This window comes from Rhineura floridana, chromosome 10, assembly GCF_030035675.1.
Source record: "Rhineura floridana isolate rRhiFlo1 chromosome 10, rRhiFlo1.hap2, whole genome shotgun sequence".
Lineage (NCBI taxonomy): Eukaryota > Metazoa > Chordata > Lepidosauria > Squamata > Rhineuridae > Rhineura > Rhineura floridana.
The window spans coordinates 43,809,130-43,836,714 of NC_084489.1; the positions used below are offsets into that span (position 1 = coordinate 43,809,130).

General features: G+C 42.3%; 1 protein-coding gene across 9 annotated transcripts in view; it reads right to left on the reverse strand.

The window, feature by feature from the left end:
* The window catches only part of LOC133364875 (histone deacetylase 9-like), a 498,851-nt gene that overhangs the window by 222,632 nt on the left and 248,634 nt on the right, over positions 1–27,585 (reverse strand). For 6 of the 9 annotated variants that reach the window (XM_061585819.1, XM_061585812.1, XM_061585818.1 and 3 more), the window contains one exon: positions 11,818–11,880. In XM_061585819.1, the coding sequence (XP_061441803.1) occupies positions 11,818–11,880 (63 nt within the window). Of the gene's footprint in view, positions 1–11,817; positions 11,881–12,248; positions 12,567–12,666; positions 12,689–13,362; positions 13,385–27,585 lie in introns of those variants that run through there. The other 3 variants (XM_061585816.1, XM_061585817.1, XM_061585815.1) reach the window with 3 other exon arrangements.

Sequence of the window (27,585 nt, forward strand, 5' to 3'; positions counted from 1 at the left end):
TACCTACTGAGCTAAGTTCAATGTGCTGGTGCTGGTGTGCAAAGCCCTAGTCAGCTTCGGACCAGGATATCTAAAATATGGCTGAATAACACTGTTCCTGGAAACTCTGAGATCATTGCTTGACAGAATGCGTTAACTGTTTTTAGAATGGTTTTTAATATATATTTATATATATATACTGCCCTGGGCTCCTGCTGGGAGGAAGGGTGGGATACAAATTAAATAATAATAATAAATAAATAAATTATGTGTTTGCCACCCTGGGCTCCTTTGGGAGGAAGGACAGGATATAAAGGGAATTAAAAATAATAAAATAAAATATATCCAACCAATCACTGATCTGCAAGAGAGGGCCTCCTGCAGATACCATCTTATCAGGAGGTTCATTCTGCATCAGGTCAGAATGGGACCTTTAGTGTGGTGGTACGTACCATTTACAACTCTCCCCCAGTACATATCAGACAAGCCCCATCTTTACTGTCTTTTCAGCATTTGTTGAAAACTTTGCTCTTTCAACATGCCAAAGTAACTATATTGGATTTGAAACTTTTTAGACATATAATTGTTTTAACTGTTTTTATATATGCAGCTTTTATTGTATTGTGAAATCGCTTAGAGATCTTTCATAGGAAGCGATTCATAAATTAAATAAATAAAGAAACAATAATATAATTTTTCTGTCATGGTTAGTGAATTTTCACCAGAAATATCTATGCTGGGAAAGTGTAGGATTGGGGAGCTGTGTTTACGTGACATGCTTACGCTGGATGCAGAAGTCAACCAAGGTGTCACCTAAAAATAGGCCCTGGATGTCCCTAGTCACCATCCTCAGCCAGAATATTGTGTTCTTTCTGACAGGGTGTTTCAATTTTGTCTTCTTCCTCTGCCCAAACAGAAGCAAGTGATACCCTCGGGCATGTCATTTTAGTCTAGAGCAGTAGAGATAAAAGGGCTGTTGCATCTACAACCAACACACATTTGAAACAATATCATTGCCCCCTCAAGAAGCAGTTATCTCGTGTTGTTCTGGCAGCAGGAAGGAATCTGTGGTTTTTCTTGACTGTTACTCTTCTCTATTTAAACTACTAGAAATAACTCAAAAATGACAGAATGCTCTGTCTATAAATAATCATTCCGGTGTAGAGTTATATTAGGAGGTAACTCAGATGGTATGATAACGCCTAACCAACTAATCTTAGACCTGTAATGCCATAAGATATAAATAAACTGAGCTAAGAATAACTGACCCAGAGGAGTCAGGCTGCTCTGCAGAAGATTCTGCTTTAGATCAGTATCCAATATAGAATAATTTATGTCCAGTTATTTCATCAGTGTCTCTGTGCATGTGTGGTTTCCTTTGAAAAATAATAATGTGTGTAAAGACATAAAAAAGTCAGACAGCAAAAGCAACTATGAAGTATACTTGATACTTGATAAGTTTACTTGAGGTGTATTGTTATGATGTGTCACTTGTAGCTATGCATAACTGACAACACACATTCTGTTACTAAGATCAGCATGTGTACATTTACATTCATAACGTGTAGATACTCACTACTGCCCCCTCCCAAAATGCCACTGATAATGTGCATTAATGTCTTATAATAGGCAAGTGTTTGTGGAAGTGTTGTAGCTCAATGGTAAAGCACCTGCTTTTGAGCAGAAGGTTCCAAGTTCAATCCCTGGCATTTTCAGGTAGGGCTAGGAGAGAACCCTGTCTGAAATCCTGGACAGCAACTGCCAATCAGTGTAGACAATACTGAATGAGATGGACCAATGGTCTGACCCAGTATAAGGCAGCTTCCTATGTTCCCTCGTTACAATTTTTCTCCTTAATGTGATGCAAAACAGAAGAAAAGGAATGCTTTAAGTGATTAAAAATTAAATCCAAAGGATAAGGAGAATGCTCAGTAATAACATTTCTTTCCCTCGCTTGTCCACAAAGCAAACCTGTGAGTAGGCTACTGTTTTACTATTCCCACTTTACAGACAAGGGAAGCACTTATGCCTTTGAGCTGAAGTACACATAACAGGAGACATCACTGCTGCCTAATATGCTGAGGGGCAGCGACTTGCCCCTCTGTGCTTATGTACCTGAGTCAAAACAGGAACCCAGGCTTCTCAGGGCCAATGTACAGAGTGCCATGTTTGGAATTCCCAATCTAACGTGCTTGATAAGGCAGTTAAGGTGGGGCAAAGACTGACTTGGACCATAGCTGCAGCACAGGGATTTAATTCTTTCCCTCTGCACCTGTTCCATCACTTAAATACCACAGGTACAGCAGGGATATACAGAGAGAGAGAGAGAGAGAGAGAGAGAGAGAGAGAGAGAGAGAGAGAGAGAGCACCAGCCCACAGGCACATTTTTTTGTGGTCATATAGAGTCTGTGGCCCTCTAAATGTTGTTGGACTACACCTTCGCCATCCCTGACCATTGGCTATGCTGGTCTGGGCTGAAGGGAGTCCAACAACATCTAGAGGGCTACAACCGGTGATATACAGTAGTCGAGGAGGCATGTATGCCATTAAGATCAAAACATGCCCCCACCCCCGTGTCATTTTGTGAACTTTTTGTTTTAGTTTCACTAGGGGGTTGGGGGGGGAAGGGGAGTTATGCACTCCCCCTCTGTAGGACTTGGTCAAGAATGTACCCTTAGCCAGACTTGAGGATGACCAGCAGCGTCGCAATCTCCCATGCCCTGGAAGGTTATCTTGTTCTCTAACAACATGCAGATGGAATATTGGTTAGTGCTGTAGTGTTGATTTAATATTTTTGTATATATGTTTTTAACTGGATGGGCACTGTCCAGAAAGTGGCCTAGAAACATTTTAGTTAATTAAAAAAAATGATGTGCCATGGCAAAAAAAAATCATACTTTGAATGCATGTGCAGAAAATGAATCCGAAAGGGGCTAGTGAGTCCATTAAGTGAATAGGCACAGTGTCAGTTGGACTGAACTCGATCAGTTGCTATAGGGCACAGTTTTATCTGGGTGCATACAGGACAAGAACTCTATCTGAACTCTACTTTAGCACTTACCATATCAAAGTTGCCATCAATTTAGTTTACCTAGGCTGAAGCCCAGATATAAGAAAGCATAGAAGAAAATGAAAAGTCCAGCTCCTTGATATAAAATTGAAAAAGATGACACACAAAACCAAGTATATTCCTATGCAATTATTACATGAAAAAGTTATCTGTTATCAACCCTGTGCCTTAACACTTTTCCCTACTAAAACAGTTTTGCTGCATTACAGCAGTGGCCTTGAGTACAGAGCTTGGAAAAGTTACTTTTTTGAACTACAACTCCCATCAGCCCAATGAACTGGCCATGCTGGCTGGGGCTGATGGGAGTTGTAGTTCAAAAAAGTAACTTTTCCAAGCTCTGGAGCTGTAGGAGATAGCGAGCAGATTATCATATCCTTTTATAAAAGAGTCTTCTAGCAAATTCAGACTGTGTGCTTGCCAGTTTGGGAATATGAAAAAGTAAAATGGTAATCACAAACCATTCCTGCATTTTCCATTTCTTTTTGTGCTAATAGCGTGAATGATAAAAGAAGTCTTATCAGTTCAGACAATTATCCAGAGGTCTACCACTCACTAGTGTTTTATATCAGCAACATGATTAAATGTAAAGTGATAACCATTTTACAGCATTTTTGTATCTATAACATTCTGCGTAGCTAGCAACCGAGAAAAGAAACATGCTTCTTGACCATAAATTTGCTTCTTACAAATGGAGCTTATTTCAGTGCCACATGTCTGGAAATGTCTATGATATATGAGAATGCATGCACTCATACCGGATGAATGGCCAACAAACAGCAGTGTCTGGGGGAAGAGCTGTGGCCCTCCAGATGTTGTTGGACTCCAACTCCCTGATCACTGGCTGTTCTGGCGCTGGGTTTGATGGGAATTGGAGTTCAGCAACATACAGAGGGTCATGTATTCCCCCCGGTCTATTGCACAGTATATGAGAGTTTCCAATAAAGGTATGTACAAATAGGAGACAGAAAATGCCTCTTCACTACAAGAGTACGTAATTTCCACGCCAGTACTGAGAAGCAGAGATTAACAGATAAGACTGGGCTGACACCCAAAAGAGATGGAGATCTGCAAAGTCAATACGAGGCTAGAATGAGATGTAAAGGTAGAGAGAGCTATTGCTATTGCTATAGCTATTGCTATAGCTATTGCTAGTCGGGCGGTATATAAATTTAATAAATAAAATAAATAAAAATAAATGTGTTTCAACAAAAAGAGCCCTGCCTTCTCTCCCCCCAATAACAACTTGTAATACAAACATGTGAGATCATCACACATTGGGCTTTCCCTCCCCTGTTCTATTTCATTTGCTGTTTGTGGGATTTCACTGCGAAGTGATGCCATGTCATATCTGGACAGTCCAGAGAGAAAAAATGTCGGATGAAACAGAGCTTGGAAAAGTTACTTTTTTAAACTACAACTCCCATCAGCCCAATCCAGTGGCCATGCTGGCTGGGGCTGATGGGAGTTGTAGTTTTAAAAAGTAACTTTTCCAAGCTCTGGGTGAAACCCCACACAAGAAGGCACCTAATTTTATTGTTTGTTTATTGTTTGTACCTATAGTCAGCCCTTCACCAAAGGGTCCTCTGGGACCAACAATGGCTTATTTTATTCATTTATAGAAGTATCCCTATACCACCATATCATTAAATATGGCTGTGTATAACAATAAAACATGAAACACCTTTAAAGACAGTACAAAGATGCTTTTTTCTTAATGTTTTAAATGTTTCATAGTCAGTGGGGTGGCCAGCCAGGCATATACATGGTAACAGATATTCATTTGATAATTTTTGCTTTAAAAACGTATACTATATTATCCTTTTCTACAACAAAATAGTGTGCATTCCCAAGAAAATATGCTTAGTGTCAAGGCAGCAGAAGCAAAGTCCATTTTATTCCTTTAGTCACAATGGTGCTGTGACTTAAGTAAGTTTAAAATGCAAAACTGTACATGCTCATATTCTTTCACTCTCTTTTAATCAGGGTGGGCCAGCCATTGTTTGTGTGTTTTATATCAGCAATGACGTATCAACAACACAGAAGCAGTTGTAAAGCCTAGAACAGCAGCGGTAGAGGAAGAGAAATGTTAATTGTGTGCCTCTCAACTGAATTGCCCATGGCCATCTAAAGGGGGCTTCTCTAAGATCGTTAAGATCAGCATAAAAACATTACCTAGGTGCACCACTGTTCTAGTGATACAACCATTTGCCTCAAGGTGTTGGACAAGATACACGAATTGTCCTTCAACTCTTTTACAATTTGTCTGAATAATTGCTCATGCTTAACTAACCTCACAGGGCTTTTGTGAGGATAAAATGGGAAGGGGAGAACCTTGAGCTCTTTGGAGGACAGGTGGGATATAAATGCATAAATAAATAAATACATATATACATACATATATACATACTCAACCATGTATGCTGACTTCCTTCTTTTTACACTGCTGGAAACCACTACACTCTTTTCTCTGCTTCTTGGCCCTGTTGTTCACACTGTTACTTACACAAGTTACAGTGGAGGCTGGTCTATTAAGGTCACCGTCCCATCAACCCCAGGCAGCCCCTGCCTGTCTTCTTACCTACAGCCTGTCCAGGGGAGTGTATCTGTTATTGGCTCTGGCTCCGCCTACTGATGGTCTGCTTGCCTTCCCCCTCACCAGGTCCAGTGATTACCATCTGACGCTGATAAGTTATGCACTGATACACTTATCCTGAGCTTAGTTATCTACACTTGGGTCCCCCTCATTCATTCAAGTGAGAGAGTTAAGGAATATTTGGGTGCCTAACAGCAGCTCTGTGAAAGAAACACTTAAAAAAGAAACCAGAATCTTCCCTCTCTTTTACAGTGTACTGGAAATTCATTTTCTTATCCTTGAATTAATAGATGTTTGAAGCTGTTACTTTTTATCCTTTTTCTTACTGAAAATGCCTACTTTAAAAAAAAGATTGTGGTGACATATATCTTTCAGTCTTATTATTAAGCAGTAACATGAAGGTGCCTTTATTTAGCACCTGTCTAGAACGTCTTATTCATAACCCGACTTTTGATTGGTACCTGTCCACTTCATCTCATTCATAATAGGTGCTGCAGACTGAGAGGGGGGCAAATGGAGGAACCAGTAATTAAGAGAATGTTAGAAGTGCTGCTTCCAGTTACAGCAATATTTCATGAGCCTCATAGCCTCAGAAACTCCTGTGACAGTTTAGTTTGTGAATGTGTATCAAATGCCTGCTTGTTCCATTTTCATTTTTTAAGACTGAGTCGTCTGAGCTGTGGAATGCTTGCAAAATTTATGTAAGGCTTAGTACTGAAACAGAATCCATTTTAGTACATGTTATGTTTGTGTCAATTCCTAATTGTTTTTCACGATTGAGAATAGGTGGTTTAAACATGCCAGCATGTATTTGCTGGCTAAATAAACAGTTTATCTAGCACAATCAATGTACATAGGAATCTGCCTTATACCAACAGAGTATTGGTCCATGTAGCTCAGTACTGACAACACTGAATGACAGCCATTCGCCAGGGTTTCAGACAGGAGTCTTTTCCCATCTCTACCTGGAGATGCCAGGGACTGGACCTGGGACTTTTTACATTCACATCATATGCACTGCCACTGAGCTATGGACCCTCCCCACATGACTTGGGCATGCTATGCCACAGAATGACATAAGCAAGACGGACTATATTGTCCACCAAAGAGTGTAACACACAGTCATGAAGTTACTCATGCAAATGAAAGCAAACAAGCTGATTTCTTTGGTATGCAATCCATTCGTATGGAAGCAAGGCTCACCAGTTTCATTGGAGCTTATTTTAGTACAAAATGTGGTTGTAGTCATCACACAAGATAAATCAGATAATCCTATAAACTAATGGTTGATTAATTCACCATCAGAGCTACCACCATTTCACTGTCCTAGCTTGGGTGACTTAGGTTTAAAGCTGCCTGGCATGCAGAAAATTATCAGGTGAAGCATTTTCTGGCACTATACATTTAAAGCAGCACTATATCACTTTAAACAGCCATAGCTCCTCCCCCCTCCCCAATAATTCTGGGAACTGTTTATCAGGGGTATTGAGAGTTATCAGCACCCTTTGCTCAAGGAGCTGCAATTCTCAAGAGTTCCCTGGGAAGACAGACAGTTTATTTACTCTGAAAATTGTAGCTCTGCAAAGGGAAGAGGGGCCTCCTAACAACTCTCAGCACCCTTAACAAACTACAGTTCCCAGGATTCTTTGGAGAAAGCCATGACTGTTTAAAGCGGTATGATCCTGCTTAAAATATATAGTGCAGAGGGGCCAAAATGAGGGGAACATGTTCATCAGCTAAACTGCTACAGGTCAGGATATTGTTCTCAAGACTCACGTGATCAGGGCTGGTGATAAAGGATTTATTCCAATCCTCATTCACTACACTTTCTAGACAACGCATGGAATTTTAAGATAAATGCTGCTTTCACACTGTACTTTATTCCGTTATTCTGACAATCTCTTACCTGGTAATCTGCGCATTATATTGGATCTTTCACACGATGCACAAGCTAGCTCCAGAATTCTAGTGGAATGCAGTGGAAGTTTAGCATTAATTTCCATGATAAACGATACCAGAAATAATCTGTTAGCAAGGTTGGGAACCCGGAAGATTGCAGGAGTTTATTGCTAGCTGCAGCCGCTCATGTGACAGGCATCCCAGCATGCAGTGCGTTCCCGCCCTTTAGTCGCGTGGGGTTTTTTTGGGGGGGGGTTGCCTGATGAACGTTGTACCAGTATTCCGGCATCGGCGCAGATAGCAGCAGCATTTCCCACACACACCCCTGTCTTGATACAACTAAAACAATTTAAAAAGTCAGATCCTAAAGGGAGAGGACTTTCATGGTGACGGGACGAGATCTTAGACGTCCTACACAGTGAGGAACAGCGTGTGCATGGGTGAGGGACGAAAACAAGCCGTGTGAAAGACAGTTGTGCAAAATGCCCATATATCGGCTGAAAAAGCTACTGTTCCTTAACGGAACAGGTACTGCAGTGTGAAAGGGATTTTAGAAATTGGAACAGAAGCACTACCTTTTTAATCCGTTAAAGTAACGCAATCAGCCCCATGTGTGACAGCAGCGAAAGTTACATCTGTGCTCAAGAAAAATCCATTAGATGCCTCACCGCAATTTTATTTCATTTTTATTTTTTTAAAGTGGGATCTAATGGCTGGCACCCATGGTCAAAAAGGCACAGGTAATATGTCCAGATCCGTTGAAATTCCTTGTGATCAGCACAAGATGGGATGTACAAACCCAATCCATAAACTTTATACTGAGCAGACTGAAGCCTTGGGCCTTGTGTCTGCCTGGGTCTCTTCCAAGACAGACAGGGAAAGCAGAAAGCACGTGGTTACCCAGAAAAAGCAGGCAAGCATTTTGGCAGTTGCCAGGCAACCTCCCCCACATGCACTCTCCTGCCACAACCTCCCCCAGATGAAGGCTGGAGGTTCTAGATCAGCTGTGTAAGCATAACTGATGGGAGTGGCAAAAAAGATACCCTGGGGCCTGCCCTGGGTTCGTTCTCCTCTTGCCCTCCTCTTGCCAGTGACCTCATTATTTTCACACTCCTGTACCCTTAATGTCTCCTTGCTGCTCAGTCCTTCCTGCTCCATCTGATGTACCTTTCTCACATCACTTCTGGCCTTCCTCCACTTACCCATCATGGCCTCTCTTTCTTGGTGCAACCTGGCCTGTTGATGTGTTTTCCCTTAGGAACATCTATCAGTACTGTCTACACTGACTGGTAGCAGCTCTCCAGGGTTTCAGTTTAGGGACATTCCCAACCCTACCTAGATATGCCAGGGACTGAACCTGAAACCTTCTGCATGCAGTTACTCCACCGCTGAGCTACGGGCCTTCCTAATTCTCCTTCTTTCTTCTAGTGATATAAGCCATCTTAAAACACATTATTCAAGTGGAGGCGAGGGACTCCACAACGGCACACACCCTTGAAAGATTTATTGCAAAAGTAATAAACTATGAAGGCATGGAGATACTTTCAATCCACTGTCCTGTCAGGCAGATCCAACAGCTCACAATAAATATAAGAACTGCACTGGCCAAGCTTTCAGTATTAGGGTTCATGCAACTTTAACATTGTACAGAAGAAAGAATTTCATCAGAAGGGCCTTCTTATGTCACAGTCCTGCAGGAGCTCGAAAAACTGCACCTCTCCAATTTCCTGGTTCCATATATCTGTGAGGTAACTGAGCCCAACAAAGCAATCCCATTCATGTCTGCTCAGAAGCAAGTTCAGTGGGACTTACTCTGAGGCAAGCAGGTATAGGATTGCAACCTTGATGTTGAAACGCTGGCTGCCCCTGAGGGAGAACCCTGTCCATCTTTCCTCACTTTTCTCAGCCAGGACCCATGAACAAGTTCATCAGCCCTGCAGGATCCAAAAGTCTCCACGAATCCAGTTTACTTTTAAAAATTCCAACTCAGCCACATAGGAAGCTGCCTTATCCTGAGGGCAGATGCACACCATGCATTTAAAGCACATTCAACACACATTTGGAGCACATGAATCCTACCACAGAATCATGGGAACTGTAGTTTGTTAAGGGTGGTGGGAACTATAACTGTGAGGGGGAAACTTCACTACCCAGAATTCTTTGGGGAAGTCATGCACTTTAATTGTGGGTTGGATGTGCTTTAAATGTATTGTGAGGATCTACTTTCAGTCAGAGCATTCGTCCATCTAGCTCAGGATTGTCTACAGTGACTGGTAGCAGATCTCCAGGGTTTCAGGCAGGAGTCTTTCCCAGTCCTACCTGGAAAAGCCATGGATTGAACCTGGGGCCTTCTGAATGCAAGGCAGATGTTCTACTAGATATTCTGCAAGCAAGGCAGATGTAGATGACATACTATAGCCATTCATTTTTTTCACTTTGCAATGGATTACTAGTTGCAACTTTTTCAGTTGTGTATGTGCGTGTTTGCATCTGTGTGCACCCAGTGAACCTGCACCCTCACAAGTCCATGGGTGCTTTTCATCTGCACCACACACAACAACAATTATGAGACCAATGGAGGCCATGGATTGCATTCTGCTCATCTTTATATGGGCAGAGGTCATGGTCCTTCAACAGAAACCCAACAGGCAAAAATCAACAGGCATAACTTTTGCAGATGAGTAATGGGGAAAACTTCAACAACTGATTTCTTCCTGTTATGCATTCGGTAAAGCTGCAGAACCTTGATCTGTTTCAGTCTACAAAACAAGGTGGGGAGGGGACAATAGGAACAAAGTTCTTGGCTTTTCAGGGTTTTCTGTATAGCATGCTTCCTACAGTTCTGGTTCAAATTGCCCACTTGAACATGCCCATGAGATTCCATCTCTATGCTTAGTTTTACCTACAAAACAGGAAAGGCAACAGATTATCAAGTATCCTATATTTTAAAATCACAAAGAGATCACTAAGGGCCCTGAGTGCATGGGCATTGTAAAGGGCTGGCTGTCAACCTAACATTTTTTCCTCTCTAAAAATTACCGTTGAAGGCCACTTGAAGGCATTTCAGATGATAAACTTTATGCAATTTAAAACGAATGAAAGTGACAACTGGAGTTTAGGTATGAAAAAAAATTCATTATGACAATGTTGTAACACTGCAGCATCACACAGTACCAAGCAAGTAATGTGTCTTGTACTCTGCAGCACTTATGCATTTCTCAATTTATTAAAATATGTGATCAAAAAGAAATTAAAATAAATGCCATTCTTCCATGCCCATACCAGCTTCTGCAATTTTCACAAACAGTGCACAGCAAACAGGTGATCACAGAAACTAGGAGAGCTTCTAAACCTGGGGAGTAGTTTCAACAATTTGGTAACTGCATCTTTAAAACACCTGTCGATTAGACACTTGCAGTGAGTCATCACATCTAACTTTCACATCAATATTTCCAAATACATTTCAAGTAATGGAAATGAGCTACAAGTCTGGTGCAAACAGATGCACTTTAGAATAATCTTACAAGACACCGCTAGGGAATCAGAGAAGTGCATTAGCAGAAACCTTTCATTGTCTGAGATTTTCAGAGACAGTATTTCAGAAGACACTGTAAGCATATCAGAGCCACATAATATTTCTACCTCTAATTCTGAGCTGCCGTCTACTGGTAAATTCTATTAAAGGGGATGGGGGGGGGGGCTCAAAAAACCCTGAGTAGTCCTACTACCTGCAGTAGGAATCTGAGCCTGTACAAGAAAGCGATTTTAGGATTGCAACAAGGTACCTCAACCCTAAGCACACAGAAAGCCTCATTGATTTCTATGGCTCTCTTCACGTGGTTAGGTGATGAGGCTTACTTCCAAACAAAAACACTTCGAAGTGATACAACCACCCCTCAAGCCCATTGTAAACAAGTCGGTGGGGTAGAAGGAAATTCAAATGGCTTTCTTCTGCTTGGAAACCGGCATTCCCAGAAAGGCAAGAAAACACAAACCACAAAATAACAACAGAAGGATATCTCAGAAGTAATATTGTGGCAGAGCTTTTTGCTGAACAAGGAGTTGAATATAAAAGAAAGAGGACAGATACAGATCTCAACAACAATTGACAGATTATATGTCTGTGTATGTTTGTATGCATATATTTGTGTGTATGTATGTATATGTGTACATGTATGTATAATACACCCATATATACATATACATATATACACACACACACACATATGAAGTTATCTATCAGATCTAGAAGCTGAGTCAGCAAAGAGCCCCTTACCTGAGCTGATCATACTGTGCGTTCTTTGCTGAGCCAAAAGCTGGTCACGTCCTGAAACTCCATCTGAGGAAAAACATGATTCACTCTCATAAATTGTCTGCAGCATATTCCAGTCAGACTGCACTTCTGCTACATGAAAGATTCATCATCAACCGTTCATTGGCATTGGAAACGACCCCTTCTGGTCCTGTTTCCTCCTCCTCAGGAGGAGTGGATTTAAAATAAAAAAATACTAATGACACTAAATTATCTATCTGTCTATCTATCTATCTATCTATCTATCTATCTACACATGAAATAGCTCTATACAAAGGGGCTTCCAAAAGCATCAGCTATAATGGCAATCCAGTTTTAAAACAATTCCACTCTGCTGCGGATGATTAAGACACAATGATACATTTAAAAAAAAATAAAACTTGATTATTATGCACCTCTCCAGTGGAGTTAGCTGTGTTCTGGAAGCCAAGGGCAGGTGGAGGAGGGATATATTTCTCCCTCAGATTATTCTTGGGAGTTGAGTGAGAGAAATAAATCCACTTAAAAACAAAAACAAGCAAGCCCAGTTTCTAGGGACTTGACTCCCTAGGGGTTTAAATTTCAATTACTCCCCAACCCTGGCAAGTGTTTCTGTCTCTGAGTCGTCTTCCTCCTCCTCCTCCTCTTTCATTGCCTGCCTGCCTCTCTCTCTCTCTCTGCAAAGTTGGCCAAAGCGTGTGAAAGCTCATTTGCATACGGATCAACAACAGCCTGGCCCACAGGCAACAGAAATAGAACAATGGCTGGCCTGAGCCAAAAATAGGTCAAGCATGGCCGGATGATTGGAGCCTGCCTGAATGCATTTAAAAATACCTCAGCTAATCCAGCTGGCCAGTCTCTGTCTTTCAAAGCTGCAGGTCTTCAGTGTGATCCCTCCAAAGCAATTACCTTTCCCCAGTGCCCACCCCCTCTCTGTATTACTGTGTTTATGTTACCCTGTGTGTCTCTGTGTATGTCTGTGTGTATGTGCGACGGAGAGAGATCTGCATTTTAATTATATTTGATGTCCTCTCTCTTTTGAGCAGACTGTGTGTCATCTCTGACAAGAGAGCAAAAGGGAAACAGATCTATGCTGGCTCTAAAATAATACCGTGGAAGCTTCTGCTCATAATGTGGTTTCTGCTTCACCCACGAGCAACAAACCTGGATGTTCTATTTTTGTTGCCTGTCTCTCTAGCTATGCTGAGATAGTTGGCTGGAGCCCTACTATCTCACTGCCTCCGCTCAGTTGCAGGATGTACAGGCAACTGACCAATTGCACCCCTGGGGAAGGGAAAACGCATCCAATGAGGAATTGCACTTTGATTTTGAGTAGATTGTTCCCCTTAATGTCAGTTTTCTGTTGCAGCACAGCATGCTCAATGCTGCAAGCTACAATACTCTCCATCTGAGGGGAGAGAAGTGCTAAACAATTTATACTGCAGAGGACTCTAAATATAAAAGGAAGTGTTGTCTTAAAATAGCTGCTTCCAGAGTTGCATAGCAATGTTTAAAGGTATACACACTTACGTGCCTTGTCTTGCCAATGTCATCTTTCAGAGCTGCTCATGGTTTATCCTGGAGGCAGACACACAAAAGCTAAGCGGGGATCCAACTCCATCTAGGCATATGAGCAGCAGTGGATACAAAAGCAAAAGTGGATTGTTGTGTCACATAGATCATTCAAAAGCTCCCTGCTTTTACTCTGAATGGCACAATACGCTTTTGCTTTGGCATCTACTGCCACATTTATGCTTAGAAGGACCTGGATCTCCACTTAGTTTTTGTGTGCCTATCTATAAATTTGGACAAAGCATAAGAACATAAGATGACCCTGCAGAATCAGCCCAGTGGCCCATGTAGTCGAGCATCCTGTTCTCATACTGGCCAACCCTATGCCCATGGGAAGCCCACAAGCAGGACCAGAGAGAGCAACAGCACTCTCCCCTCCTGTGGTTTCTAGCCACTGGTATTCAGAAGCATCCTGCCTCCAACCGTGAAGGCAGCACAGGATGCAGGTTGGCATTTATTCAGCGGTGCCAACTGAGCATCCAGTTGAAAGCCCAGTGGTCCCATATCTTTTGCTCTCTGTAGCCAGTTCAATATGTCCAATTATTATATTTCAGTTTGCTAGCCTGACACCCACTGCATTTCTCCCAGCACACCTGATAACAGTCACCAGTACATAGTTCAGTAGTGGTGGAATGGTCCAGTGCAATGGGATGGCTAGAGTGTCGGACTAGGACCATGGAGACCAGGGTTCAAATCCCACTCAGCCATGAAACTCATTGGGTGACCTTGGGCCAGTCATTGTCTCTCAGCCTAACCTACCTCACAGGGTTGTCACGAGAATAAAAAGGGGAACAGAGAACCATGTACACTGCTTTGAGCTCTATGAAGGAAAGGTGGTATATAAATGTAACAAATAATAAAAATAAAAAATGTTGATTGAGTATTTATATCCTGCTTTGTAGCCCCAAGAGGCTCTCAAAGTATCATACAAAAAGGTTCTCAAAATAAAATAAAACCACACTCAAATCTGTGACAAGACCAAAAATTACATGGTGCATCCATATGGAACCAGGATTTTTCGGGCTCTTGTCCTTGTTCTTAGTGACATTGTACTCGACAGAATCTGTCTCACACACAAAAATCCTCTGAGGCAAAGGAGTGGGGCTGAGCAGTTGGATCTTCTCCACACCATGATGGAAGTAGTCTTCCCTTTGCTGAAAGTTCCACCAGATGTTGTTGGGTTGCAACACCCATCATGTCTGACCACTGGCCATGCTGGCTGAAGTTAATGGGAGGATCACAGGATTCCCAATCCTATCCTAGAGTCATTCAGCTAAGGTGTCAGCCAATGAAACACAAATAAATTCACCTTGCACCTTTCTATACATTGGATCTATCGAGAGAAAATGGGTCCATATGCACATAACAATAAGCCATGGTTAGCAGCAAACCATGGCTTACTGCGTATGAGCTGCATGCTCGTGCATATTGTTCAAATCATGCCTGTTCTGTTCCTCCTTTTGCCAAGCTGGGAGGAAACGGTGTTAGCAGGTGGGCTACCCAGTGGCAGCAACAGAGGACACCATGCTGGCCATGGTGGTGACGATGGACAAGGCTGCGCTGGTGGCAACACCATGCTGGCACCAGAGGAAGAGGCTGCAGCACTGCCAGAAGAAGGTGTGCAGGGTGCAACAGTGGTGCTGGAGGAGGCTACTTAGGCCACGGCGGTGGCACTGTAGTAGGCTGCACTGCCGCCAGAGGAGACTGCACAGGTCATAATGGCAACAGAGGAGGTGGAGGAGGAGGAAGAGGCCCCAGAGGCCACGGTGTGGAGGAGGCTGTGTAGGCCATGGCAGTGGCACCAGGAGACCACAGCAGCACCAGAGGAGGCCGCACATGTTGCAGCTGGTGGAAGGGCTGCAACCTGGTTGAGTAGGAGGGTGGCGGCAGCAGCAGCAGCCCAATCCTCAAGGCAAGTGGGCTGGGTTGGGGAGTGTTCATGCATGGGGGTGGGGGGCTGTCGAGTGGGAGTTTGTGTGTGTGTGAAAGAGAGACAGAGAGTTATGTGTGTGTTTGAGGGTGCCTGAATGTGTATGTGTGTCCATGTGTGCTTGGGAGGTGCCAGGGGTGTGTGTCCTGTGTGTATGGGGTTGGGGGTTGGTGATTGAAGCAAGCGGGGGGGGGTCTCCCTCCTATTCGTCCAAACAAATTACAACCAACAAGCCAAAGAGAAACCTTGCCTTCCATTCAAGGTTGGTTTGGAGAGAAATAAACCACAAGTGTTTGTATGTAACACTGAACCAGCAATGTGGTTTCTTTCCTCATGGCTGGCAAAGGAAAGAGCGGAGAGGGCACTGCTCATTCACAATAAACCATGATTTGTTTCTGACCATGGTTTACTCATAGCATGGCATGAGAACCAGACAAAATTGTCTTGTTGAGATAATAATCAACAGATGAAACACCGATTCTTGATGTTGAACTTAAATCTAGATGGCACACAAAATGTGGCTGGAGGCTCTCCAGGAAAGATTAAATAATTTACCCAAATGGACCAAAAATCATAATGATTATATGTATATTCACCAGCTCTATGTTTTCCTCCTAAACCACCTTATTTGGAATAAAGAGGGGGAAAACATTAGAAGACTAAATGGATACATGAGATTCCTTTATAACAGGGCTGGAAGATCTGTAGCCTTCCAGGTGTTGCTGGAGTCTCCCATCGGCTCCAGGCAAAATGGTCAATGGTCAGGAACGATTGGAGATGTAGTCCAACAACATCTGGAAGGCCACAGGCTTCCTATCCCTGCTTTATGACACCACCAGCCAACAATTCAGTCTCATCTCTCTTCTTTACACCTATACAGTAGGGCCCCGCTTTACGGCGCTTCGCTAATGCGGCTGTCTCAATTAGACGCAATTAGACTAAAGCCCCACTCATACAGCGCTTGTTCCGCTTTTACAGCAGTTTTCGGGCATCGCGCAACATTCTGTTCAATGAGTTCCGCTTTTCTGTGGTTTTCGCTTTTCGGCGGGAGTCCAGAATGTAACCTGCTGTATGACTGGGGTCTTACTGTACTTTTAATTCCATATTATCCTGGTGCTATTTAATAAACATCTGCTGAGCATATCTTGCAGCCTGAGCAGCCTGCTCACATGTGTTGAAGGACAAAAAGAGAATGCAAGAGCGCAAAAAGACAGAACAGGGAATGGAGAGCCCTGGAAAAGGGGGATGGACTGTCATATGTATCAGAGAAACAGAGATAAAATAAGGGGTATTTGGGGTCATTATGAGCACAAACACATGAGGAAAAAACAACCTAATTTCTGATTGGACAGCAGAGGAAGAGAACTGGGTCTGAAAGACCAAGGGAAACTATAGACAAATGAAGGCAAAATTATAAGTAAGCACAATATGTGAGGCCAAGGCTAGGGAGCCTGTGGCCTTCTGGAGGTTGCTGGACTGCAACTCCCATTAGCCCCAGCAAGTGTGTCCAATGACCAGAGATGATGGGAGTTGTAGTTCAGCAACATGTGGAGAGCCAAAGATTTCCCACACCAGTGTGAAACTGTAGTGCCTGCTTGCATGGCACAGAAATTAAGACAAGGGACTGAATTTAACAATGTTCATGTTTAAGCCTTTTGGTGTATCAATGCCATAACTCATCTCTTATAGTGCTGGGTTTTTCAGCCTTATAATACGTTGTCATTAATAAAATGGATAGAAATAACTTGTCCAAAATGCAAGAGTTATGTGATCACTCAGAACTAATTCTGCTTATGCAATTCTCTTTAAATATTGTCTGAATGTCACCATTATTTAAGGTTAGTTAGTGGGGTAGACTCAGATAAATAAAGCTCTCTTGTTTACTAGTTCCTTCTCCTGCATGATTGCTCACAAATCATTATGAAGCAGAGCAAAGTGACCAAACTATGGATCATTCTTGCTAGTGACGTCAAAACAAGCTGAAATGTCATTGTGTCCTCTTACTGGATGTGAGTGGCACCTAATCACTATATTCCAAAGTGGATCACAGGAAAACTACAGAGCATAGTTGTCCAGGACGGGTCCAATTTACCAGGAGCTTCTGCCCATACTCCACTGTAAGAAATGGAAATGTATGAGTGTGTTTGTACTGTAAGTGGGACTTGCTGAGGAGACCTTCTCAATGGACTCCGCCTTTGGGTCCACAGGAAATGAAGATGAGCTGGCAAAGGGAACTTTCACTTTATTTATTTGCATTGACTGCTATATACCACCCTGACAAAAGGCTCAGGGAACTAACCATCGATCCACTCAAAACAGAGGCAGCACAGTAACGACAGGTTTGAGAATCATCATTAGTACCCTGCCCTACTTCGCATTGCCCTCTCACAGCAGCCAAATGTCTTTGGTCATGGGAGGTGCAATCTTCCCCTAGTGCCCATTGAGTCTCTGAGGCCTCCTCACTGCCCTCTTGGCCACAAGGTGATGAGGGTGGGGTTACCCTTTTCTCCCTTGCAAAGTATATAGAGCTGAAGGAGGATGCTGGAAAAATGGTACTCTTTCCTCTTTCAGCTCTATGTACTTTCCAAGGCTCGAATTAATTCTGCTGGATCCCAGAATCCTTGGAAAAGCAAAATGTGCGTGTGTGCACCCTTTCTCTCTTTCTAGCTCTTGGAAGGGGGGCTGATCTGGAGGATGGGGGAGAGGGGAAAGAAGCGGACAGAGGGGGCAGGCCTCTAGCCAGGAGAGGCAAATGGGGGCACTGCTCCCCTACCGCTGTGCTTTGTCCCCCCTAGGATTTTTGGGGGAAATTGTCTTCTTTTTAATTTGTGACATGACAGACAATGACAACTTCCAGTTAAAGAATGATAGCCTGATTTAAGAACATGAGTAATTTGAGAAGAGGACCCTCTGAAAAATTCAGTGAATAAGGCTGGTTGAGTGCACAACAAAAGCCTCATCTGGAAGAGCCCCCAAAAGTCTGCTCACCCAAGATTTTCCCTGACTGAGGGAGCATTTTTCACTCTCACAGTTACCCTATAATTACTTACGTAATCCTGAAAAAAACCAGCCTGTATAGTAACATGACCCTTGAAGAGTTAAATATTAGAACTATGAATTATGGGCTAGAGTTAGACTTTGCCCCTTGGATTTTCCTTTGCTCTGCTTTTCAGTTTCAGTTTTAGTTGTGCTGTCTATACAGCCAGCAACAAAGAAGCATGTTTGCTTGCCTGCAGTAAGAAGTAAGAATTTGTTTATTCTGCAGTTATTATAATGTGTAGAGCAGGGTTGGATGCTTATTGCTAAAGGGTGCAATAAAGAGTTAACTTAAAGTGATCTGAAAAAGTGGCTACCCTTTACTCTTTTAAAGCACTATACTCACAATCATAGTGACTTTTTTTTCTTTTTCTTGATTACTGGATGGCAAAGGATGCAAACAGCCCTAGAGGAATATAAATATTGCTGTGTACACTATAGTTAGCTAGCTGGCCGGCTGGACACCTAAGCTATAACTCATGCCTACTTTCTGATTTTCCCAATATGTGCAGCTCAGCATGAGGCTTTTTCAGAGTTTCTGGACAGAAAAATCAACCCAACAACCAGGAAAAATAAATAAATAAATAAAACCCAACTGCTTTCCACAATTAGTTTCCAATTGCTTAGTTCATTCTTTATATATCACCCAGTTCAAATGTTTTCCCTTGATTGTCCAACAGAAAGGAAACTCTAAAGGCCAGGAACAAGTCTAGAAGGAGGGACCCTCAAAAAGGAGTTAACAAGCACACCCTCTAGTATTTATTTTCTCTCTGTCCTTCCCTAAACTTGTAGTATGGACAAGTTTGTTTTTCAGGTGGAACTTAACACTGAGATACCTAATACAGCATCAGAGCCGACCTCAGGAGCTCACTGTCATTACCAAAGAAGTTCAGTTCATGAAGAATCAAAACATGGGGACAGACCACAGGTGAAAAGGGATTGTAGCTATAGGCAAGTCTGGAATTCCTTGGGGGGATTCACCAGATTCAACTTCAGTTATCTAAATTAACACACACTCTGGATGGAATAGTGAGGGGAAAAGCCACTGCCTTTCCCTTCACCTGTCCTGGCCTTACATCCTCTCCACCAATGGAGGTGGGGGGATTGGCTGGTGTCTATGCACCTCTCCTTCTGCATGCTCCACCTAGAAATGTGGCTGTCCCACCTAACAAGCAAGACTAGGTACAGGGCTGAGAGGGGTTACTGCCCAAAGCACTTGCTTAAAAATCAACATGTGCCCAAGTGCCTAAAAACATCCATGAACCCTGCTTTAGGCACTACTGTCCTTTGGCAGCCAACTTTAAATTGTAAGCAGGTTAACCAGCCCTTCTCAAGACCAATTACAATTAGACAGGTCTGGGCTCTTGGGGATGCAGACCTTCAGATGGTGGTACATGGTTTGAGGTTGCCCCAATCTCTCACCTCTCCTCAAGTCATCCTTTTCAAGGCACAGTAGGATGGGAGAGGCCTGGCCCAAATGAGGCATACCTGCTGACAGGTGGGAACAGAATGGTATGTTGAACCTCAAATTCCAGACAATAGAATAGGATGAGTATCCTCTAATAAAGTGTACTGACTTCTAATTTTGTTTCCCAGATTCATAGCATAGGCTGATTAGCTAACAATGCATATGTTTGATGCCATGTGTAAATATTTTCAATAACATGTTGTACACAATTATCCATGGAAATAACACATGGTCTCAAAACTGATTTCAGTGGGGTTATTTTTCAGCAGTGGAAGACTTTGACTTTTGAGTAACATTCAATTCTCTACTCAACCATGAAGCTTACCGGATAGCTTTGAGCAATTCATCACCTTTTAGCTTATCACATGGGGCTTGTTCACATGGGGACTTACTCTGAGATCGGCGCTACTCGCGTGCCTGTTTAATTCGCTGAGTTTACATGACATTTCAGCCCATGGGAAGGCAAGTCACTGCTTTCTCCCTTAAATATGAAGCAAATCAATCCAATTTTAATCCAAAAAGGGAAGGAAAAACCATCTGTGCTTTGCATCTCTAGGGGCTTCTAGACACTTAGCTCCAATGCTTTGGTGAGTCCATGCCCACTCCCTCCTCCTCCTCCTCTTTTTTTTTTAACTCTGGAACAAACTGAGCATGCTTGGTTTATTATTTATTTACTTATTTATTTACTACATTTATATACCGCCCCATAGCCAAAGCTCTCTGGGCAGTTTACAGCAATTAAAAACATTAAAAACAAATACACAAATTTTAAAACACAAAAAACAATTTAAAAACACAATTTTAATTTTTTAAAAAACAATTTAAAAACACATGCTAAAAACAATTTAAAAACACATGCCAAGGTAACCAGAGGAAGAGATAGTTTGACCTTAAGAGGGCATGGTCATTAGGAAGCATTAACCCTTCCCCTTCAGTAACAGCGGATTGAGGGCTCATATAAGGTAAGAAGTGTGAACCTTTAAACTCCATCGCAATGAGAAAGGTTTTGCCTTTAAAACAGAGTTCAGCTCCAGTGTGAACCAGCTCACAATTATTGTGAGGATAAAATAAGGCTATATTGTAGCCTGCCCTGAATCCTTAGGATAGAACAGCCTTTCCCAACCAGTGTGCCTCCAGATGTTGTTGGACCACAACTCCCATCAGACTCAGCCAGCATTGCCAATGGTCAGGAAAGATGGGAATTGTGGTCCAACAACATCTGGAGGCACACTGGTTGGGAAAGGCTGGGATAGAGTAAAGAAGAAATATAAGCAACTGAAATTACAGAATAGTCAATAACCTTGCCATGGCAGACTAGAGTAATCAAATCCGAATTAGAGGATTGGGGAGAGGCAGTGTCTTAAACACCTCTGAGACTAGTTGTGTCTCCTAAGGATATTTGAGCATGTGAAATTTTCTGCATCATTTGACCTGTTAGGATAATTACTAACCTGCTGTTATTACTTCCCCCTTTCACACTGAAATACTTCAAGGTATTTTTATCTTTGGGGAATTTGTGGATAGTTTGCATGATTCATTTGCTCTGCAAAGGAAAATAACAAGGTGCAAAAATAATAGAACTCTACAGAGCTGGAAGTGCAAGCTACCTTGTACTTTTGTACAACAGGTGAAGTGTAACAGCACACTCAGCAAGCTTGACAGCAATGTGGGGACAGAAGAGGTCACAGAGGGTTTATTCATCTCAGCACCTTCTTTGCCAGTAGGGTCTAGGGATGTTTGCATTTTAATGAGAAAGTCCCTAATTCACACTTCTTGAACCAGTACATGAAGCAAAACACAGCTCTCCCCAGTAGAGGACAGTGTGGGTGGGGCTGCCGCTCACCTGATCTCCCTCCAGCTGCATCACTGCTGTGTATCAAGGCAGAGGAGAGGAGGGGCAAGGTCAGCATGGTACAAGTATCCTGGTGGAGCGAATCTGACACTCTGCTGGAGTATTTGCACCGCACCAACCTCACCACCTCCTCAACCCTCCTCATCTCTGTCTCAGGGTGCAGCAACAATGCAGTCACAGGAAGATCAGGTGAGCCCTGTCGAGCTATCCGCTACTGGCTTTCACACTTCCCCTGAATTTTGCAATGCAGTTCTCCAACCAATGTGTACAGAAATGCATATAGTAGTAAAAACTGTGCATAAAAGTACATATATTTGTGAAAATAATGTATAAACATTCATTGTATTAGGGGGAATTGCTTGCAAAAAATGTTTATATTAGTCAAAACAGTATACCAAAATATGCTCATTGAGAGAAATTCACACTAAAATGCTGCCGCATTTTCATGAGAATTTTAAAAATGAATTAGATCACAAATTAATTAATTAGATTAATTAATTAATTAGATCACCAACGCTGTTATCTTTTCAGCGCCAGGTCAAGACTTTCCTCTTTTCCCAGCATTTTAGCATGTGTTTTTAAATTGTTAAATTATTTTAAATTGTTTTTAAAAGATGTGTTTTAAATTTGTATATATTTTTAAAAGTTTTTAGTTACTGTAAACAACCCAGAGAGCTTCGGCTATGGGGTGGTATATAAATACAATAAATAAATAAATTGCTGTGGAAATGTGGACAACTTAGTTTAAGATTGGGGAAAAAATGACAGAGAAACTGAACTTGACAGATATGTCCATCCCTAGTAAGAGCAAGGATGATATAGCCATACTCCCTGTGGTTGAAGGATCCTGCTTTTCCTAGCAGGCTGATGCAGTGCCAGTTAGGTTGAGCTGACTTTGACAGGTCTCCCCAATCAAATTTACTGAACAACTTGCATCCCAGCTCAAGGATGTGGAGGACCTGCAACCTTCCAGACATTGTTGGACTCTACCTTCCATCAACATGACCAGTGGTTAATGATGATGGGAGATGAAATACAGCAAACCAGGAGGGGCCACAGGTTCCCCATTCCTGTACTAACTCAATGGAGCATCTCATGGACTCCTGAGGTCCAAAGAAATAGCACTAGCAGCTGCTCCCACTGGAGGATAGAACAACTCCAGCTCAGTGTGCTATCTGAGAGGCTTTTTGGCTGCCCTATCCCTCGGCCACACTGGATGTGTCATTCTAGCCCAGGGAAAGCTCAGATGAGACACACTAAGTTATCAGGGTTACTTTAGGGATGTGGTTGAGATTCTGGGAAGCATTTTGTTCTTGCTTATGCATTATTTTGTGCTTGATTCCTCCTTGATTAGAATAATGTTCTTCATGCATCAGTGAACGACCTTGCCATTTCCCACACTCAGGCAGCAAGAAAGCACAACTCTGAGCTGAAACAGTTTTTGATCAGAATTTAACAATCTGGGTCCCATAGCTTATGACAAACTCAACAACGATCAGTGTGGGAGGCCCACAACACCACCTGGATCATGTTTATAGGTGTGCTGTGGCCAGGCCAGTTTATTTTATTTTTTTTTAAATGCTAGGTTATAGTAAAAGATGAGCACTGTGGTTTCATGGGAGAAGTATGTAAGTCCCACCTAGAGCATATTATTGCTTTCAAATCTAGCAGCTCTCTTGCTGAGCTCTACAGGCATGCTGCGAAGGATGCGGAGAAGAACACCAGTTAGAAGCATTACATCGCAACTCAGGAATTTCACAGAATGTTTTCCTTTCCACATGCAATAAATATTGCTGTAATTTCCTCCTCTGTGTCATCTGATTTAAAGAAAATGCCAAGGTTCCAAGGTTATAGAAACCCCACTACAGAGTGAAACCTGATCCCTTCAAGTTTAGCTACCTAGGAATGGAGTTCAGTCAAGGGGTTTTGCCATATTACATTATATAACATGTATTGCATTAGAGAGAAAATCTTATTAAGGCGGATTTTATGATTGATATAGAGGTACATCAATAAATTCAAATGTTGGCACTTGTGGTTCTGAAATGCTCTGATAATTATCTATTTATGGACATGGGTTGTAATGTAGCAAGTCCACAACTTTAGTATTAGTAGTTGGATTTTGGGAGTATGTTGGTACTCCAAAAAGCTCTCCCTCTTTGTCTCACCTCTAATAACAAATAGACATGGAGCTAGGGAGGAAGTTCCAGATCTTGGACACCATGCCTGAAAAGGCCCTGTCTCAACTATCACACAGCACATTTCTGATGGTTAGAGGACCCAAAGCAGGACCTCAGAAGAAGAGAAGTGATGTCAGGCAGACTCATATGGAGGAAAGGGTTTCTTGAGATTGTCTGAACCCAATCCATCCTACCCCTGAATTGACCTCAACCAGTGGAGCTGGGATGTGATCTAATTGACTGTTTCCAGACCAAAACTTGGCAGCCATATTTTGAATCAATTGGGATTTCTAGACTGTCTTCAAGGGCAGCCCTTTATAGAACACATTACAGTAGTCTAATCTGGAAGTAGGTATGCTGAAGAATACTGACAGGAGTGGAAGCAGGAGTTGAAATTCTTCACTTTTTTGTCCCATGTCTGGAACAGAAATTAATCCAGCGAATACAATCAATATTAATTGTTGTGTTGAGTCCGCAAACAATACATAATTGAGGACATTTTTTCCCATTTCCATTTTGTTTCCTTTGCACTGAAATGAATGGTGTGGAATAATGTAATGATAACATAATTAATTATATAATTAATTATGTAAAAGTTTGCCACAGTGGAGAGAATAATGGTTTGTCGGAAGCAAAACTGCCGCAAAACATAAATAGCACTCCGTGAGATTAACACGATTTGAAATGGAAATCAATGCCTTCTTACATCCCTGTTTGGAAGTGATCAGAGCATGAATGACTGAGGTTGGGTCTAGTTTCTCTAAGGAAGGGAGCTATTGACATATAAAAAGAAACTATTTCATGTTTGCACCCATCTCTTCCTCCAAGGGCCACAGGATGGCAACATTGTTCTCTCCATTTTATCCCTATGAATAAGGTTAGATGGTCGAATAGGAATCTGAACCTCGGCCGAGTCCATTACTTAATCCACTACACTATAATGGGTCTCCATGCTTTAAATTCCCTGCAGCTTAATTTAAATGAGAGGGTGCCGTTGGACTGGAAACTTGTTAAATTTATGGCGTTTTGTATTCTGCTACTTGAGAAAACTAGGGTTGCTGTGTAACTTGCTTCCTGACTCTCAGTGCATCAAGTATATGCACACCCAGGAAACACCACCAGAAGCCCTTTGGATTGTACATTGTGGACTTTGCTGCCAAGTCACAATGTTCCTTTCCCAGTCTGACCATTTCACCAGTACTTGGACTCCAAAATAGAATGGGCGCTAGTACAACGAGAGCAGGAATTGTCATGAAGGGCAAAATAGGTTGCAAGAATAGCTTTCCTTTAATGGCTTGAGCAAAAGGGCTGGTTGCCTTCCCCTATTCAGCAGGCATGGGACTGTCAGAATGTCCAAATGCCCTACTCCTCACCTGGTTCCAATCTCAACAGGCTTCAGTGTAGATTTATCATAGGAATAGAGGAAGCTGCCTTATACAGAATCAGACCATTGGTCCATGCAACTCAGCTCTCCAGGATTTCAGATAGGATCTTTCCCATCCTACCTGGAGATGTCAGAAATTGAACCTGGGGTCTTCTGCATGCTTTATCAATGAGCTATGGCACTTCCCCTAATCTACTGACTGACTATCCAGCACAGACGGAAGTAAAGAGCATTATACAGGAAGCACTGGGAAAGCTACTGTTAGAACAATTACCATAAATGCATTATTATCCATTAATGTACACAAATTTTGGACCTATCACGCATGACAGGAAAAGGAAAATCCCACTAACACTGTAGATACCCGTGTGTTTCCTTTCGTTTAGTTTGAAAAACTGAGCTTGTAAAAAAAAAATCTCCAGTTACATTGGGTGGCTCTTTTTCTCCTGGCTGTTCCCTCCCCACCCTCTTTTCTTATTTTTCTGCCTGTTTCGTAAAAGGTTTCAAGGGAGCTCGTGGCTTGCCAGCACCCATGTTCCAGCACCCAAGCTTCATCCAGAGAGTTCACCCATACCTTTCCCTGGACTTTGTAGAAAACAACTTGCAACATTATACAACCCACTGTAAACTGTAGAGCCGGTGCCCTCCAGATGGACTGAACTACATTTCCCATCATCCCTGGCCATTGGCCATACTTGCTGGGGCTGACAGTTGTAGTTCAGCAACATCTGGAGAGCCAAAAGTTACCTATACCTGTTGTAGAGAATAACACATGCAGTCCTGGTGCAAAGGACAACCTTCTGGTTCATGGCAGACCCCTTAAAGAAGAGTCCTTTTCTGCTTAGAAACTCTGGTCTACTCCTCTTTGTTTCTTCTCTGGCCTAACTTTTCAACCTGTTACCCGTGCCACCTCAGGCAAGGTGTTATTTATATCTTGACTCTTTCCCCCTAATTCAGTTCAACTCTTCTCAGGTCTATGTGGCTTCTTTCATCCTCCTATCTGCTTATTTGGTGTTAGGTCTCCTCCTCTTTCCTATATAAGTCTCATGCTACCCCATCTTCCCACCTCCTACCTTCTCTATAGATTTAAGCAAATACTTGTTGGCTCATTAAGAATGCTGCCTACGTACTTATTCTACTTTTGCATAAACCTGTCACCTTCTTGCTCATTTCAACCACCAGTTTTGCTCCAGTGCACCATCCATAATTCTAGGTTAAAGGTCGAAACACATGTTCCTTGGGTGAACATGTGTAAGTATCTGCACGTATAGATAAGGACACATTGTAACAAGTTAGTGCAAGGATTGCCAACACAGCACCCATGGACACCAGTGTGCCTGCTGGTACCTTCTATGGTGTCCATTAAAAGTCTCAGTAAATATCCCCTCAAAAATTCACAATGCAGGAGAGTTAACTCTTCAGCTCCTGTTTGCATTGGCTCAGTCTCTCCTATATTGAACATGCCTCCTTAAACATGCCCAGATTTCATCGGATGCCAGGGCTGGACACCCTCCCTCCTTTGAGAGGTGCAAAAAATGTGATGGTGGCTGATATAGGTGTTTTTCTCTCAACTGATGAGGGTGCTGATGGAGGGCATGCATGTACCATTTTGTGGCCCTGTCTCTCTTTCTGTTCTTTTAGATGCTGAAGCCATTTTGTGTCATACGACACTCCATAGCAGCCATTTTGTGACTGGTGCCTATGGCAGTTTTTCAAAATTCCAAATGTGCCCTCTGGCCCAAAAAGATTGGCAACCCATGAGTTAGTGATTGCCCCACCTAATATACCTAACACATTTTAAGGTGTTTTACCCACCTCTAACACTCTTGACATGTTTTGCTCCATTTTACCTAATTTCTGCTTTGACACAACTTTGTTGTCCTCGTCCCCTAGTTGATACAAGCTGTACTTTATGGATAATCCCCAGAAACTGCAACATTGAGCCCAATGAAATATGTTGCTGTGTCTGCACTGGGAATTATATAGTAAAGTATGCTCCCCCCAACCCCAACATTTTTATTTCTCCATTTTCCATAATTCTCTCTAGCAGGACTTGTATTCTGAAAATAACTCATAGGAATTTTTTTATATATATGGTGGTTTCCGACTATAGGGTAGTTTCAAAACTGCAGTAAAACTCATTCCACAGGGCAAGTTAGACTGGCTGAAAATATATTTATATGTGAAAACAGAAAAAAAGTAATTCTTTTGTGAAAGGGGTTATAAATAAATATCCCTGAATAGTAAAGCCACGAGATCCAAGTGTTTTATTGTGCCACCTGGAGACAAGAGCTGACATGGTAATTGTTAGTTTGCTTCTAAATCTACCAC